The sequence below is a fragment of the Gambusia affinis genome, linkage group LG23, assembly GCF_019740435.1.
Source record: "Gambusia affinis linkage group LG23, SWU_Gaff_1.0, whole genome shotgun sequence".
Classification (NCBI taxonomy): domain Eukaryota; kingdom Metazoa; phylum Chordata; class Actinopteri; order Cyprinodontiformes; family Poeciliidae; genus Gambusia; species Gambusia affinis.
Window position 1 is genome coordinate 5,881,698 of NC_057890.1, and position 15,947 is coordinate 5,897,644.

A 15,947-nucleotide genomic window follows, 5' to 3' on the forward strand; every position below is an offset into this window, starting at 1 on the left:
ATGTGTTTTGGGTAATCATGAGAGTTCATGATGTCTGTTTCCTCAAATAGGTTTTCCACATGTTTTTGAAGTGAAGCAGGACAACAACATGACAGATCCTTCACCATACACCAAGAGTTAGCATGCTTCCCTTGCTGCATATTCATTCTTTGGTTCACTCCAACCCTCCTGCACAGATCTGATCAAATCAAACAAAGTTTCTACACTTTTTTTACAGTATACCAGTTATAAACTGAATTGTTATAGCTTATATTTCTCTAATTTTAGATATGATTGTGCTTCTTCAATAAAAGATTTTAGGACTTTTTGCATGTCTTCACATGCAGTGCGAGGATGATGGGCTTGTTGGGACAGAAAGAGCTAGAGTTTTTAGCTTTGAATCATCCTGATGATAAATAAAAAAGACCTTGTCCTTCCTTGCTGAACTGTTTGTATCTTTCAGGGGAGATTTTAACCTGAGCACTGTAATGTCTCCTCTGTGGTTTTCTCTCTGTAGTGTGGCCATCTGTTCAGGAGTGTGATCCAGCACAAGACAGCTTTTCCTCTCTCTATCAGCCATCTCTCTCACTTTCTGCCTACTGATTCCTCTCCACATCCTCTCCTTTCATTTTTATCCGATTTTGCCCTCGTTCTGTTTTCCTTTCTTGCATGCGCTGTTTTCAACTCTCCCGTCAATTGATTTTTAGAGACGAGGGGGACGAGCAGAGAGGAAGGCGCATGGAGGGAGGATTCAGACCGAAACAAACACACTAGCCACTCTTCCCTTAGCAGAAACACAGACAGAAAGACAGACAGACTGGGACTAAATTATCCCTGTTGCGTGGAGCATGAAATTAGCAAGTAGCTCAGTGTGACAGCATTAGCATGGCTGTTAAAGGGGATACCGTGACATTTTCAGGTTCTGAAGCATGGGTTTCTTTTATGCGGACAGTGAAATTTACCAAGCAGGAAGCTGTGTAGCATTGTTAGTGGCCATGTTTAAATTCAGGTGGTTAAATGTGATTAAATGCCTGGATTGCTGGTGGAATAATGGAGTAATTTACTGCAACATAGGCCTGGAAAATGATTTTGGGTTAAGGTTGGAATGAACCACACCATATGTTTTATACTGTGGAGCTAGCTTGTGGAGTACTAGATTATTTAATTCTATATATAGCAAAAAATTCCAGACTTGTGCTCTTAGACAGTTAATCAAAAATATATGCTGTCTTTTAACCAAAGCTCGACTAGTTTCAATAGCTAGTCTGTTTATGCCTTGTGTGCAGCTGCATGTGCTTTGGATGAATTGAGGACATAGTTATATCCCATAACATAACAAGCATATTTACTATAGTTCTCATGAATACATCAGCTGTGAGCGTTTCTATAGTTTTTTTGTATTGACAGAACTGAATACAAATGTATATTGTAGGATACAGTGTCAAGAAAGTTGAAAGGGAATGAATAATTGCATGTCACCGTACAGGTTGCCCTTTGTTGCCGGATGTTTTTACGTTTACTTATTTGTGGCTCTTAGAGTACCATCTAGAGTCTGAAGTTTTGTAAGTGACCCCTTCTTGAATGTAAGTTTGCCGTACCACTGCAGTGAGGAGGACAGGGGGAGACATCCCAGTGGGAGGTGGCCCTCCTACCTTTTTCTCTACCCCCTTGTCTCCAGTCTGTAGTAATGGCTGGTCACATTGCCACCGCCAGCAGTGCGAGTGGCCTCTAAAGACCAGACACTTGGTCTCACACAGACACCCACACACACAAAGTCTGTCTGAATTTCTTCACAGCACACACTAGCACATCATGTTCTGGTCCTATACACTGACAGGACTGTAAACAGTTTGTTCATCCTTTCTCTCCTTGACACAGCCTCAAGGAAATGGACATTCTGTGTTTTCCCTGAGGTTGCATTGTAATACTTCTGGTTTGCCTTCAACATCTGAAGCATGTCTTTTTCGCCCTCAGTTTCATTAAAAACAGCTAGGCATGTAACGAGTCATTGAATGACTGGAGGGCCTCGATTATTTAAATTCCCTGAGGCAAATTGTCTGCCTTGAAACTTCGCTAGTTTATGTTCTACCATTTAGCACACTGCGTTCCGCCAATGAGTTGTTGACAAAGGCTAATTGCTATTAGCAGCTCTCTGCAGGCTGAACCCCCACCCCCACCCATTTCTTTAGTTTTACTTCTTAAACATATCTTCCTGCTCTATTTTTTGCTTGTTGTACTTGTTCATCAAGAGTAATGATGTGAAAAATAAGTATTGAAAAGGTTATTCATTATTCAAACATGAAACTGTAATTTAATGCCTCAATTTGTTTGTGTTAATGTGAAATGTCTTCACATTTTTCCATACTTCAAACTTGAGACTAAAAGTGATGTTTGAGTCATATTTGTAAAGATTAAAATGTTATAATAAAAATGAAATGTTTTTTTACTTACTAGCAATTTCCCTTAGATTTCCTTTGCTAACTTTAGCTACTACAGAAGGGGAATATTTTATTACTCGATTCTAAAAACAATCGTTTACTGCATCAACTAAGAACAACTCTGGTTATCCCACTTCAGCTTCTTCTGATTCACTATTTGCTTTAATACAGAGAGATAACAGAGCGAACAGCTGTAATGGATTAAATCTGTGGCAGTGTGGGAATTGTAGTTGGCTAATATTTGCCTGTTTCCCTCCTCTCATTAATTCCTGTTCGCGGAGGTGTAAAATATGCCCTAAAGCAAGACAACACATTGGAGGAGGGTACTGTGCGCAGAAGTGGAACGCTTCTAAATTATCATAAACTTTGTTGAAAACAAATCATTTAGAAACACTGCATTCCTTCTATTCCTTTTTCATTCATTATTTTCCCTCTTAGATATCACATTGTCTTTTATCATAACAAAACCTCTTGCTGGCCACCAAGCCTGAGTCAGTGAATTGCACCAATGTTAATTGAAAAAGTATTTTCTCCCTATTTTAGCTTTTTATTTTGTCTCTTTGTAGCCAAATGTATCATCAGATGAAAATAACTTGAGTAAATGGAAAATGCAGTTTTCAAGCACATTATTCTTTTGCTGTGTGTGTGGGGGGGGGGGGGGGGAATGTAACCAAATTAATTTGGCCTTGTGAAAAAGTAATTGTGCCCCTTGTTAAATTATGAATCAGTTGTGAAAAAAGTTTAAAATTACATTTTAAAAGCCACTCCCAGACCTGATTACTGCCATGTATTTATATGATCAACGGGTTGTTGGTGCAACCTTAAACAGTCTTAAATGGGTATGTCTAAAATTAAGGCCTTGAAATGACTTAAAATCTTTAAGAAAATGTATTTTGGCTATAGGTCTTACACTTTGTTGTGGCGAGACTATTTCATCTCATATTCTATGTAGGTTTTTTCTCACTGGATTTTTCTATCAGGCAAAATTTTGAGTTTTGTGCAGACATCTTCACTCAGAGTTCTGTGGCTCAAGGTGGTTAAGGCTAACAATAACTAGCTGCTAATAATTGCTAGTTAGCTAGAGAGCCATACACCATATGAGAAGCACAAAAATTAAGCCACTGGCCACAAAAAGACCCCAGAAATTTCACTTTCTGGTGAAATTCATTTCTTTTGTACATCTCTGTTGTGATGCAACCCTTAAATTTTATTCATACTGGTCTTAAACAGGTCTTGAAACGGTCTTAAAAAGTCTTGAATTTGCCATTTGTCCTGTGTGAAGCTGTATGATCCACACCAGCAAGTCCAATTAAAATAAAAATTTTCTAAAGGTTTTCTTGTGGCATAGTCAAAGTCTGGATGTTGAAATACTGTGGTCTGACCTCTTCCCCCCCAACTCCCCCCCCCCCCACTTTAGTTACATTGGAATCATAATTTTAAAGTTTTTTTTTTGTTTGCTGAACTCCTCTGTATATCTGAGTTGATCTAAAAGATGTAATTATTTTGTCATGGCAAAGTGAAAATGTAAAACATATAAGCTGGAAAAGTAAAAAAAAAAAAAACATCTACCAACCACATAATCTCAGTTTGATTGTTACACAGCTCGTTTATCATCCACCTTCTCACCTTGTCTTCAGTCGGTTCGTCAGCGCGTCGCTCCGGTCCCACATGAGGCCTGTTTTGTTTTAGAGGGATCAAACCAGTCAGCAGTCAAACCAGTCAAATCAACGCAGCAGTTTAAAGACTGTGACATTGTGGCGCCTCCTTCTCCTCCTCCTCTGCTCCTCCGCTCACCCTTCTTCTCCTACGTTATCCTTATCAACTCTCCCGTCCCGCTTTCTCGCCCCCTCTCGCCGCAAACTCCAGCGCATCTTTGATCAGCCGCGCTTGTCAGCTAGTTTCCCCGCGTCTTAGCCAGCATAGCCGTCCCGACACGAGGAAGGATGAGGACCCCGAGCACAGCGACGCAAGACGGCGAGAGACGAGTTTGACGGAGTCACCTTGACTCCCCCTGACAAACTTTATTTTGAAAATCATAATGATGGGAACGTCACGAGCTGGAGAAGGTGAAGCAGCGCGTGGCGGGAGAAAGTGCGGACGGGGAGTTGGGCTATCCGCAGGTAGAATGTTGATGTTTCAGGCTCAAACGCTCAGTTACTGCGCCTCTGATCATAAAACTGTGCAAATACGAGTTCAAAACTCAGCTGATGGAAGTTTGGCAAAATGTGAAGTCAATATGTTAACATTCCCAAATATTCAAAAGCTTTGAATTATTATTATTTCCCCGCCACCCTAAATTTGCAAAGCACAAGAAAAATGAGGTTTAAACTCAAAAACAAATTAAAAACACTCTTTTTTAGGACAGTTTTCCTATTATTTTTCTGCCCTGTTTTGTGCTCAATTGGAAACTAAAAGTTTCATTTTGTTTTGTTGGGTATCCTGAATCGGATGTTTTTTCACAGTTACTATTATGTTATTATAACATGCACTAAAAATGTTCAGAAGAATAGTTGGAATCAAGACGTTTTAGTTGGTTCTGTTAATGACGTTGTTTTTTTTTTTTTTTTGCTGTTTGTTTTAATTTCCTGTAACAGCCTCTGTAGCTCCCCCTTGAATCAATTGAAATCTTTGTTTGCATGTCATTATAAAAGGCATTTTCTACTTATATAAGATCTCTACCTTTTTCAGATTTCCTCACCGTTCTTTCCCAGTTTTTTGCATTTTGCAACAGGCACACAGCACCTTTCTTTTTAGGTTTGTGTAGTAGTTTTCTGTTTCACAAAATGTGCATCTATGTGCATTATTCCATTCAGCTCAAAACTGACGAGCACAAAGCATTAAAGCTAACTAAAACTGGAACTTATATATATTTACTTATATACTTCCTGCATTATTTTTTGTAGCACTTTGTGTTGTTAATTTTAGACTGTTCTGCTAATTTGTATCCATGCTAATAACTAAAAACATTTTCATCTTTCTTTTGGTGATTAAATAAAATAAATCGTATTAGTATTCTGTGGTGCAGCAAATCAAAAGTCAACCATGGAGTTTTGAATAATCTGAGTATTTTCATAATAAATACCCCCTTTGATACAAACATGCAATTATGCATATTGCCTGATTAATTGGGGCCTCTTTTAAGAGTCCCATCACATCCCAGCAGCTCCGCTGTTGTAATGTGGACTCATCAAACCCTCCATATTTAAACTCTCGCAGCACGACTGATGGCCCCGTACTGATCTAAAGTGAACATTTTTCTGCCGCAGCCCGTGGCTGTGAAATATTCCTCATCATTGGCTAACAAATCAAGATTTGAAGATTAGCAGCCAGCAGAACTTGCTTTAGATGAGGAGTAATTCGTCCCTGATCTGTGAAATAGTTCTGTTACATTAATAAGGGCGAGACAGAGGATGGGGTGACAGCCAGAGTGACGGATGGAGAGGGAGAGCTGGAGAAGAATTCAAAGTTCTCACCCACTGAGTTATGCACAGTCGCTTAAATAACCCCCTAAAAATTTCAACTTTGCTCCACTTTAGGCGGTTATTTAGCATTAATGCTCTCGTCCATCTGTGTTTGCATGTGCCAGTTCGTGTTGATTCACTTGTTTGAACTGAGGCCGCAAAGGTAGAGCGGTGGGCCAGTCGCCTGCCAGCCAGCCAGCCGCTCGCATCGCGCTTTGCAAACTCCTCTTTTTCTTTTTTCGGCTTTTATTTGTATCCTCTACTTCTCCCCGTCGCGCACAAACGCTCTTTGTTGTCTTGAAATTAAAAAGAATTGGTCCAACCTCGCGGGAGGCCGAGCTGAAATAACAGGAGATGCGTTAGGAAGCGAGGAGAAAGAAAAAGGTAATTCAATAAAAACAAGAGCTTTTGTTTTTATAACCCGTCCCTGCTCATATTGTAGGTTTTTGTCTTTGGTTCCTGAAGGGGGTGGGTGTTCTTCAATTAGCACAGGTAGTCTGGTCATTCTTTGATGGCTTTGTATATTACATCACATTAAAGGATCTTTGGAAATCCACGCTTTCATTGCCATCTTTCATTACTTTTCATCTTTAATTCTTTAGTGTTTGTTGAAAAAGAAATACAAAGTATGACTAAGTTGATGGGGTTGAAGGAGAAACTTCTTTTTCTTTCTGAATGGAACATGACGGTGCAACTCTGGCAGGAAAGAACCTATAAAACCCAATATGTCTGACATAAATAATGATGTTTGAACAACAAAACGATGTATTAGTGCACAAATTTCATGGCAATTGTAAAGAAAAGCATGGTAGTGTTTCCGATGAAGTTTTGCGAAATAAACCAATTTTGATACGGCCATAAAAAACACCTTAACTTAGCTCCAAAACTTTATCAGCTTTTTTTTTTTTTTTTTGCCGTTTTCATCAAGCACATTTATTTTTAAAAATGTCAAATTCGTGCAGTTATGCGGTAATGGCTCAGTTAAAGTCGACTTGCTCAAGTCGTGGTTTATATGTTGGGATGTCGGGGACTGAAACAATTTTTTGATCCCATTTTTAAAATCAAATAATCAGAAAAGTAACTGTCACATTTTCAAGGAGTAATTGGTAATCAATTGACTTTCTCAAGGTATCTGCACCATCATTCCTCAGGACTTTGGGAACCTAGGAGTAATCAAGATCACGATCTTCTCGGTTTATCTGTCTGTACAAAAGACAAAGAATCAAGTTGTGGCAATGACGGTACAGTCAAAGTCTCGTACGCTGCCGGGTTGAAACAGGTTTCTGAACCTTCAGATGGTTCAGAAACCATCTGAAGGTTTCTGAACCTTCAGATGGTTCAGAAACTTTATGGAAAATAAAAATATAAGATGGCAAATTGAAAAGCCACTGAAAAGCTTTGCTGAATGTTACAGCTCAGATTTCACATCCAACTTTTCCGTTTTGTCTTAATCCTTCTCAAGTAATCCCTGTGTGTTGAACACTTTGATTTCTACGTTAGTGTTAGAACCTCGTTAAGAACCAGGTCCTTTTGTCATGATACACAAAACCCTAAATTGATAAAAGTTCTACTTCGTGTTTAACAAACTTATTTGAACCGTTGAGCCCCCTTGTTGAAGGAAATGCCTGTAAAGTATCAGCTGCATTATGTTGTCACACACTGTGTCAAGTTTCCGACAACTGTCTCGCATCAAAGAGACGTCGCAATATCCAATAACAGTCTTTGAACGAGTCACTTTATTCAACTAAATAATGCAAAGGTAGTCAGATTTTCACCGTTTTTGTTGGGGGTTTTTTCTCTTTTCCAGCAGCAGAACTTTTTTAAAATCCCATCAACGTCAACACTTCAGAGAGCACAGCGGAAGAATAATTTATGAAGAGACGTGTTTAATAAGAGTACGACTCTATCCTCCACGCCACGTTTTGGGTGAATGTGAGGTACAACACCATGGGATTCACTGGCGCAATTACCCAAATTAAATTTGATGAAGCAAACAACATGTCAGCTTTAGTTTTTTGTTTTTTTTTCTTTCAATGTGACTAAGCCAACGTTGCTCTGGAGGAAAAAAAAAAAAAAAAAAGCCTGATTTTGATCTTGTGATCTTCTGGAAATATAATAGTCTCGTTCCGCTTGTCTTGCAAGCCAATTTCTCCGTGAAACAGTTGGAAGGACGGCGTTAAAAATAAGAAAAGAAAAAAGTCCTGACATGTTGTAAAAGCGGAGATGGACGTTTCTCAGATTGCCGTCAGTCTCGGCAACAGAAGAAACTGTGTTTCGGCTGCAAATATTACCGAAACTGTCTATCCAAAGGAGATAAGTCACTCTTTCATTTCACCTTTTATCCCCCATACGTTTTAATTCACTCCCAGCTCAGCCAGTCGGAAAGTAAAGTAACCAACAATATACTTTGAGGTTGTTTAAATGCAACTAAAACACCTTTAGTGATTGCATCCAGAAACACTCCCATGCTGGGATCTTCTTCCTTTAGATGAGCACGCTCCTAAGTGACTTCCATTCAACAGGGCTGTAATTATTCTCTCTCTGATGGGGCTCTGGAGTGGAATGAATAGAACAGGGAACATCTCATCCTTTGTCTTCCTTCCTCTTTAATTCCCCCTGCTCATTGCAGCGTCAGAAAGAGGGAGGAAAGAAAAAAAAGGTAAGCGGGCGAACCTAACAAGGGCCTGAAATAAAAGGCGGCGCTGTGGAAAGAGGGATTTGTGTCTTCCTTTGTCTCCGTCACCCTGCAAATGTACATTTTTGGGTTGCTGACAGGAAACAAAAAAATGGGCTCCATTTCACGTTTTCTCTTTGTCTGCCTTTTTATTTTCAGCTCTAAATACCTTGTGTACGTAAGCAGGAAATGTGATGAAAGGCTCGCGCTGTTTCAGCGATGCACAGATGCCAGAAAGGCTCTCAGTGCTGCCTAAAATGAAATGTTACATAAAGTTTTGCATCAAATCATTACCATAATTTACTCCACCCCTTTGTGTGCCGTTTCAGTTTTGTTCCAACAGTGCCTGGATTTCCTTTCCTTGAATACAGCTCTTTACTCCAGCTGTGTGTCTATCATGACATTTACATTTCATTTCACAGCAAACTAAAAGAAAACATTCTGGATTTGTGTATTGCTTCGATTTCTATCTAAAATTTGCAAAACATTTGATTGGTTCAATATATTTAAAACACAAAAACTGAGGGTGCCCTCTGGTGATGCACCCATTACAGTTTTCTCGTCGACCACTGATCTTTAAAAACCCTGACCTGTTGATTTGACCAATACCAATTTCTTTTTGTTTGTTTGAAGAGTCACTTAACGTAGCAAGAAAGTTGCTATTGTTTACCATGCAGGGGCAGATGTAACCTGGTGGGCGGCGCTGTCAGTATGTCCACTCTCATGGCACAGGAGAAAGGGACAGTGGCTGATTTTTAGGCCTTTGGTGCGCATCTTTAAAAAGTCTCAAAATGTCTTGAATTCATAAAAATGTTGGCTCTAATATGTTAATTACAGGTCTTAAATGTTGTCTTGGAAGGACTGTGTAATGTATGTATTTTTTGTTCTCACAGGACTTTTCTGTCAGACTAGAGTTTGAGTTGCGCTCAGACATCTATTACTTTTTGTGAATCGTGGCCGTTGAGGCTACCGCTAACTCACTGCTAACTTACCCTTTCCAGCCTGCTAGCTAGATACAAAGAAGCTAGCTAGCAGTAAAAGAAGCTGGTTAGCTGGCTATCTTTTTTTTAATTATTATTATTATTTGCAAAGTCATTGCCAGTTGACTAGACAAAGTTCGTAGGTCTTAAATTCCATTCACAGTGGTCTTAAAAAGGTCTTAAAAAGTGTGAAATTTGAATTGGTGAAACCTGCAGAAATCTTTTAACAGCATTAGATCAGTTTTACATGCAAGAATCAGGATGTACTTTAGCAATAGCATACATCCAACTTACTGTTCATCCATTCAACACATTACATGACGCTTGAAGGTAATTTGGGGCCATTGTATCATTCTTCTGTATCATATTAAGAATTACTCATCTCGTTATAACAACTATAAAAGCTTTCGAAATATGTCTGATAATGCCTTTTTTAAATTATTATTTAGCAGTATAGCTACTCTGTTTAATGCACCAGTTGAAAGTATCCCTACCTCAAAGTACACTGTAAATATATGTAGACCAGCTAACTTTCCACAAATGTTAATTCATTCATCTAGTTTTGACACCTAGTTCCAAATAGTTAATTCATTCATTAATCTCTAGGATTTTGATAATGGTGTTTTCCATAATTGATTACCGTAATGACAAATTAAAGTTTAATCACTTAGGAAAAATATTTTCAGTGTAATAAATACACTTTCAGGCCAGCTTTTCAAAACTGATCAGCATAGAGAAGAGATCAGCTAACAAAGAAATGAAGGTGAATCTCAATGATGATGGAATATTATTGAAAAGTTCATTATTTCACTAACTCAATTCAGAAAGTGAAACACATTATAGAGGTTAATTACATACATACTGATGTTTATGTTAATTATCATGATTTTCTGTCTGCAGCCAAGAAAAGCAGAAATGTGGGCTTAACGCAAAGCGTGCTAATTACCTGCTTAGTTGTTTTTTTTTTTTTATCTGCCTCATCAGAACGCATATATAACTTACTTACACATACCTGTAGATTTTATTGTGGTTTAGATCAAATCTGAGCATTTAGAAATAATGTATTATGAAAACAAAGATCTATACTAGGTGCTTCAGGATGTCATGACAGATATATTAAAATAGTTTGAGATTTAAGGACAAAATAAAACATCTAACCTTTGCAAAGGAAGAACGAGTCTTTTACATAATTATTGGAAAATGTCGAAGTAAGGGTTGCTCATTAAAAACTGAAAAAACATGCAGCTAAATAACATACGACTTCAAAAAGCCTCGGGCTGCTGGTGTCATTCTGTCGTAGATAATGTATGCAGATATTGCATACAAATATGCAGAATAACTGCTAAATCCCTCTTTCCTGTTGTTTTTTTGTAATTTAAAGAGTGCGGTAATATTCTAGCTTTTCACTACTTGTGCTCATGCTCTATTGTTTCCTCCTGCTTCCAGGCGGAACCTGAAGGCTTCTCTCACTTCCACCTGTACGTGTGCGCTGCCTTCCTGGTGAGGTGGAGGAAAGAGATTCTGGAGGAGCGGGACTTCCAGGTAATCCGCCCTCGCTGTCAAACTCCGTGTCAGAGTCGAGTAGATGGCGAACACGTCCTTCCTAGCAAATGAAAGCGAATCGTCCGCGTATGTTTTAATAACGTGAGGGCAGACTGTGAATGATCATGGCCTACATCCTTCTTCATTACCTCATTGGTCAGAAGTTCTGAGTGCATTAGTAGATGACAGTAGCCAGCTGCCAGAAGGTGACTTTGGTTGCCAGCTCTGTGTAGGAGACCTGCATTCTTCACCGTAGCAACCACTAAATCTAAAACAAAAATCTAATATTATCACCCGGAAACGTAACCACTTCTTCATTTGACTTTTTGACCGTTTCCCTCATTTGTCTTCCATCTTCTTTTTTTTTTTTCCAGCATTTCAGCTCGGTGGTAGTGTTTGGCAAACAGTCTTCTCCATTTTTTTTTTTTTTTTTTTTGTTTCCTTTTATGCACCAACAGAGAATAAAATGAAATTACGAAGAAGGAGGAAAATAATGCAGTTTTCAACACGTTGACTTTTTAAGTGGGGAGATGTTGCCTCAGGTCTGATGTAGGCCCGTCGCAATAAATTAATAAATCAATTAATGGCATGATAAATTTAAACAAACTCAATCATTTCCGTTTGGATGATTTAATGATTTATCACTTTTTCCACCAAAAACTGGATGACAAGCATCTTCAGTCTGATGCTTTGGTCTCAACTATCCTATTTCTTGAAGGCCAGTTTTGTTTATAGACTTCATTATTCATTTTATTTGTTATTTCTGTTGCTTTGTTTATTTATTGTGGATATTTAATATGCCTTCCACTTCCAGTGTTAAATGTTAGAATTTAAAGCTGATCGATCTTGGAGAACGTGTTCTGGCGTTATTATGACGCCATTATTGCCATTTACATTCCTTGAAAACAGTCTCAAACAACAATATGATTGTTTCCTTGGTCTTCATCAAGTCGTTTCTCCACTAATGCTGGAATAATCCAGTAATTACAAACCCCTTCGAAAGGAAGTCTGTATGTTGTTTAAATAGAAATCGAATCGTTCTCTGCCGCCGTCATTTGAAGGATGTTGTGATCCAAATAATATATAGCAGTGTATTCCATGCGTGGCGGCTAATGCAGCTCCTCAAGGCCGATGAGAAAACTTGTTTCACGAAAACACTTTCTGTCTTTCTTCCTTTATTCAACATGAGACGTTTTTCTGTTTATATGCGGCTGTAGTTTCTGCTTCTTGTTCTCCTCGTTGCCTAAAATGCCATTTTTGCTGCGACATAAAGGCCCCTTTGAGCTCCCTCAGATAGTGCTCACTCTACCATTCCCCCTCTTACCTCTCTGCACTCTTTACCTTCTGCATACGCCGAGGCCTTTGTTTCTTTTATTTATAGTACCTGCTAACATTTTAATAACTTGGTTACCTTGCAAGCACACAAATATACAAGCAGGGATAAGTTTAGGAATACGTTTCTCCTTCAGCTTCCTATAGATCCACTTACCGGCTGCCTTGCCATGCAGACTACCAAGTGGTGTGCCAAGGGCAAATAATCCATCCTGATATAGATGAGGCGTGGAGGGAGGAGAGCATCAGCTTGGCAATGAAAGCGAGAACAGATTAAACTTGGTAGCAGCGGAATAAGCCAAAGAATGCTTTTATGTACGGCAAACTTTGATTAACGGCCACGTGCTTCTTTTTGCCGTAAGTACTGGTTATGTTTTATCAAATAGACTCGATTGCTGATATTCGGATCGGTTTAAGACCGATTGCTTTGAACTGCAGTTTTGATACAGTTGGGATTTGGAAGTAAGGTGTACAGAGTACGTTTCAAATGAATGAATAACAGCAGAACTCTGCAGTCTAGGTTCTGTTCAACGTAATATTCCATGGAAAAGTACGGGTTACCGCGTTGCATGAAAGTTTAATCCGTCCATCGGATGTTGTCTGCTCACCTTTCCATCGATCATCCCTCACGCTTGTAACCCGGTAACGCATCACTTCTTTCTGTGTAGCAAAAATTTAATGTAGTGTCTAACTATTGGACATATTTCATTTGATTTAAGCCGTTTTCAGAAGATCTTAGGAATGTCCGGATAAGTTATAGTGTTTGAAAAACTATCGTCAGTATTCTACGAACAAGATTTACCTCAGGGACAAATTTAGCAAGCTGCTCTCCCATCACAGCGGAGCTGCTACCGACTAGCGCATTCAAAATGCAAATTGAAGGCGGGGCAACCGATCTGATTGGCTGAGGTAACCTGACACCACGTATTCAAGATACACTGTCATACATTTTTATCCTATCTTAGCATGTATTTGTTGCAGTAAGTTCAACTTTTAATCCAAAGCTTTGATGGATTTTAAACACTAAATTGAATCAGACTGCTATGAAAGTAATGATTTTTTTTATTTATTTATTTAACAGTTTTTACTACACAGTTTCTAATGTGGTTTACATGCTCATCCATCCGTCTGTCCTTCAATCCAAGTCCACATCTGTCATTCTACTCGTCCGTCTTTCCGTGTCCATCCAGTTTTTGTAGATTCCATATTTAAAGTCTGACTCCTGTTGAAAATCCTCCCTAAAGTTCAAAAAATGACTTTAAAAAAAACCACAGAGAACTCTGTAAATTTGAGTTTGTGAGGGGGGATTAAAACCCCCAATGTAATTTCAACATTTAAACTTACTTTGAAATGTTTGTCAGTGAATAAAAATAAAATAAAAAAAGAAGTCCCCAGAGAGCGTGTGTTACAAGTATGTTTTTAAATAGGCGAGTCAGATTCAGCTTTCATCAAGCGACAGTTCAGAATCACTAAAGTACATAATGCATAAATTACTGTCTCCCACTCTACCTCATGTTAATAAAGCCCCGCTTAAAAAGGAACCTGAAATGTTAAAGCATGTCATAACAAATCTGAAAACGGCAGTTTTCCACTGAAATGCTTTCAGAATGGAAACTGGATCCCACCAATGTTTCATGCTGGCTTTTATTTATTGAAATCACAGCAGAAGGTCTGGTATTTCTTGCTTGATTAAGAAGTTGCTCTTAGCACTACGCAACAGAGAATTACTGTAGCTCCTTTCATTGGAAACAGGAGGGAGGCTTATTGAAAAACAATCTAGTCAAGCTGGGTAGAACTGGCTTCTGTCTAAAAACCTGGGCTTTAGTTGATTAAGCAAAATTTACTCACTGTGTGAAACTCTGGAGACTTTGAGAGGGTGAAGATGTGTGTTTATTTGTAGGATATTGTGCATATTTTAGTTCTGTTTTCGCTTTAATGCACAAGTTAAACGCCTTAAGGGACTGATGCAATTTGTTTTTAGCTTTTCACAATCTGAGATGCTTGTTTTAATCTTTTGTTGAGGTAACGTTTCTATTGGCGCTCGCACATTTTTAATAAAAAAAAAAAATTGTTCTCACCGTTTCAGACTCCACTTGTGAGGTTTCATTGTCGGTTTTTGCCTGTTTTTATTGTTGCGATTCGAAAATTCACCGACCGATCTTGATTACTTGTTGGGTTTTTATCTCATTCAAACTAAACACAGTTCCAGTAAAAGAGCTTAACAACTCCTAAAAAAATAAAAATCCTCTTCTTGATGTGCTTTCCCACACAACTGGTTGAGATGTAAACACTCTCTGGTTGCTATGGAGACTTGGTGACTTCAAGATGCCGCTCTTGACTTCGATTCTTTAAATAAGTAAAAGCTTTGGAGATATTTTACCTCCATTGTTCTCCCCCAGTAAGGTGGCCACTTTAGCCGCCGTTTAGTGACATTATTTAGGCGAGATTCTAGAAACCAAAACCATGTTATGATTCTGCTTCCTCCCCATTCGAAAGCCCCAGTCACTCACAGTGAAACACCATGACAGCGCTCTCAGAGACGCAGCCGAATGTCTTCCTGACATTTCCTCTTGCCTGGGATCCTGCAAATGAGTTTTCATTGTCCGTTTCTGTCTTCATGGGTGAGCCTGTTGAATGACAGAGTTTCTGTGTGCTTCTTTAAAGCGCCCAGCTCATGATTTTCACACATTCATCAATCAGATTTCAAGTAAGGAAGGTTTAAATGCTTTGTTGCCAGTCTCTTAAGGGATGGAGCTCGTCGTCACGTTTTGCTTAGTCGTCTCAAACCCGCCTCGCTTCTCCTGTCTGTATTCCTCTCTGTTAGCAATCGATACTTTTCTTTCTTTGCGTCTCCTCCTCCGACTGTTACCCTTCCCTTAATTCTTCTCGTTCTTTTCCTGTCTCTTCACTCGCGTGTTTACATCTCCAGACAGCCCACTGAAAGGAAATCCCAAAGCAATCGGGCCGCGAGTGAAAATTTTGGCCCGACGACGCACGTCTTCAACCGTTTCACTCAAGAGCACGCATGCACACCAGCCACCGCCGCTCCTGGCTGCATAATAAAAGCTTTCAACCAGCTCCATCAATCTGCTGATTATTACGCCGAACTCTAATTTGCCCGGGCCTTGAGGGAAACTTGTAGTAGCTAGTTAGCGCCGTGCCACTTTAACAGCTTGTTTTCTTTTTGTAGCAGAGAATTATTGTTGTGGTTTAGTTGAGCGTTGGTGGGGTGGAACTTTTTTTGTTCTCGACATACATGGAGACAAAACTTTTCTGCTTCGTGGTACCTTTCGGTGTCTCTAAATCCAGGTGTGACAGTTCAGAACAAGTTTAATACACAGATTCTTCTAAACCTGCTAAGTCAGTGCAGTGTTTTCCCTCAGTCAAAAAATTAAAAAAAGAAGAAGTTAATTGACTTAAGTATAAAAAAAATAAAAAAACCTTAGGGAATTGGGAGCAGTGGTGCATGACAAACTGGTGGTGAGTTACATTCTGTGGGTCCTCAGAGGGTGCACGAATGATTGATTCACTTTAACAGTTT

General features: G+C 39.0%; 1 protein-coding gene across 3 annotated transcripts in view; it reads left to right on the plus strand.

Annotated features, from left to right (window-relative positions):
* Positions 1-15,947, plus strand: part of tbc1d22a (TBC1 domain family, member 22a) — a 153,935-nt gene that overhangs the window by 120,900 nt on the left and 17,088 nt on the right. For all 3 annotated transcript variants that reach the window (XM_044108834.1, XM_044108832.1, XM_044108830.1), the window contains exon 13: positions 10,979-11,074. In XM_044108834.1, the coding sequence (XP_043964769.1) occupies positions 10,979-11,074 (96 nt within the window). The remainder of the gene's footprint in view (positions 1-10,978; positions 11,075-15,947) is intronic.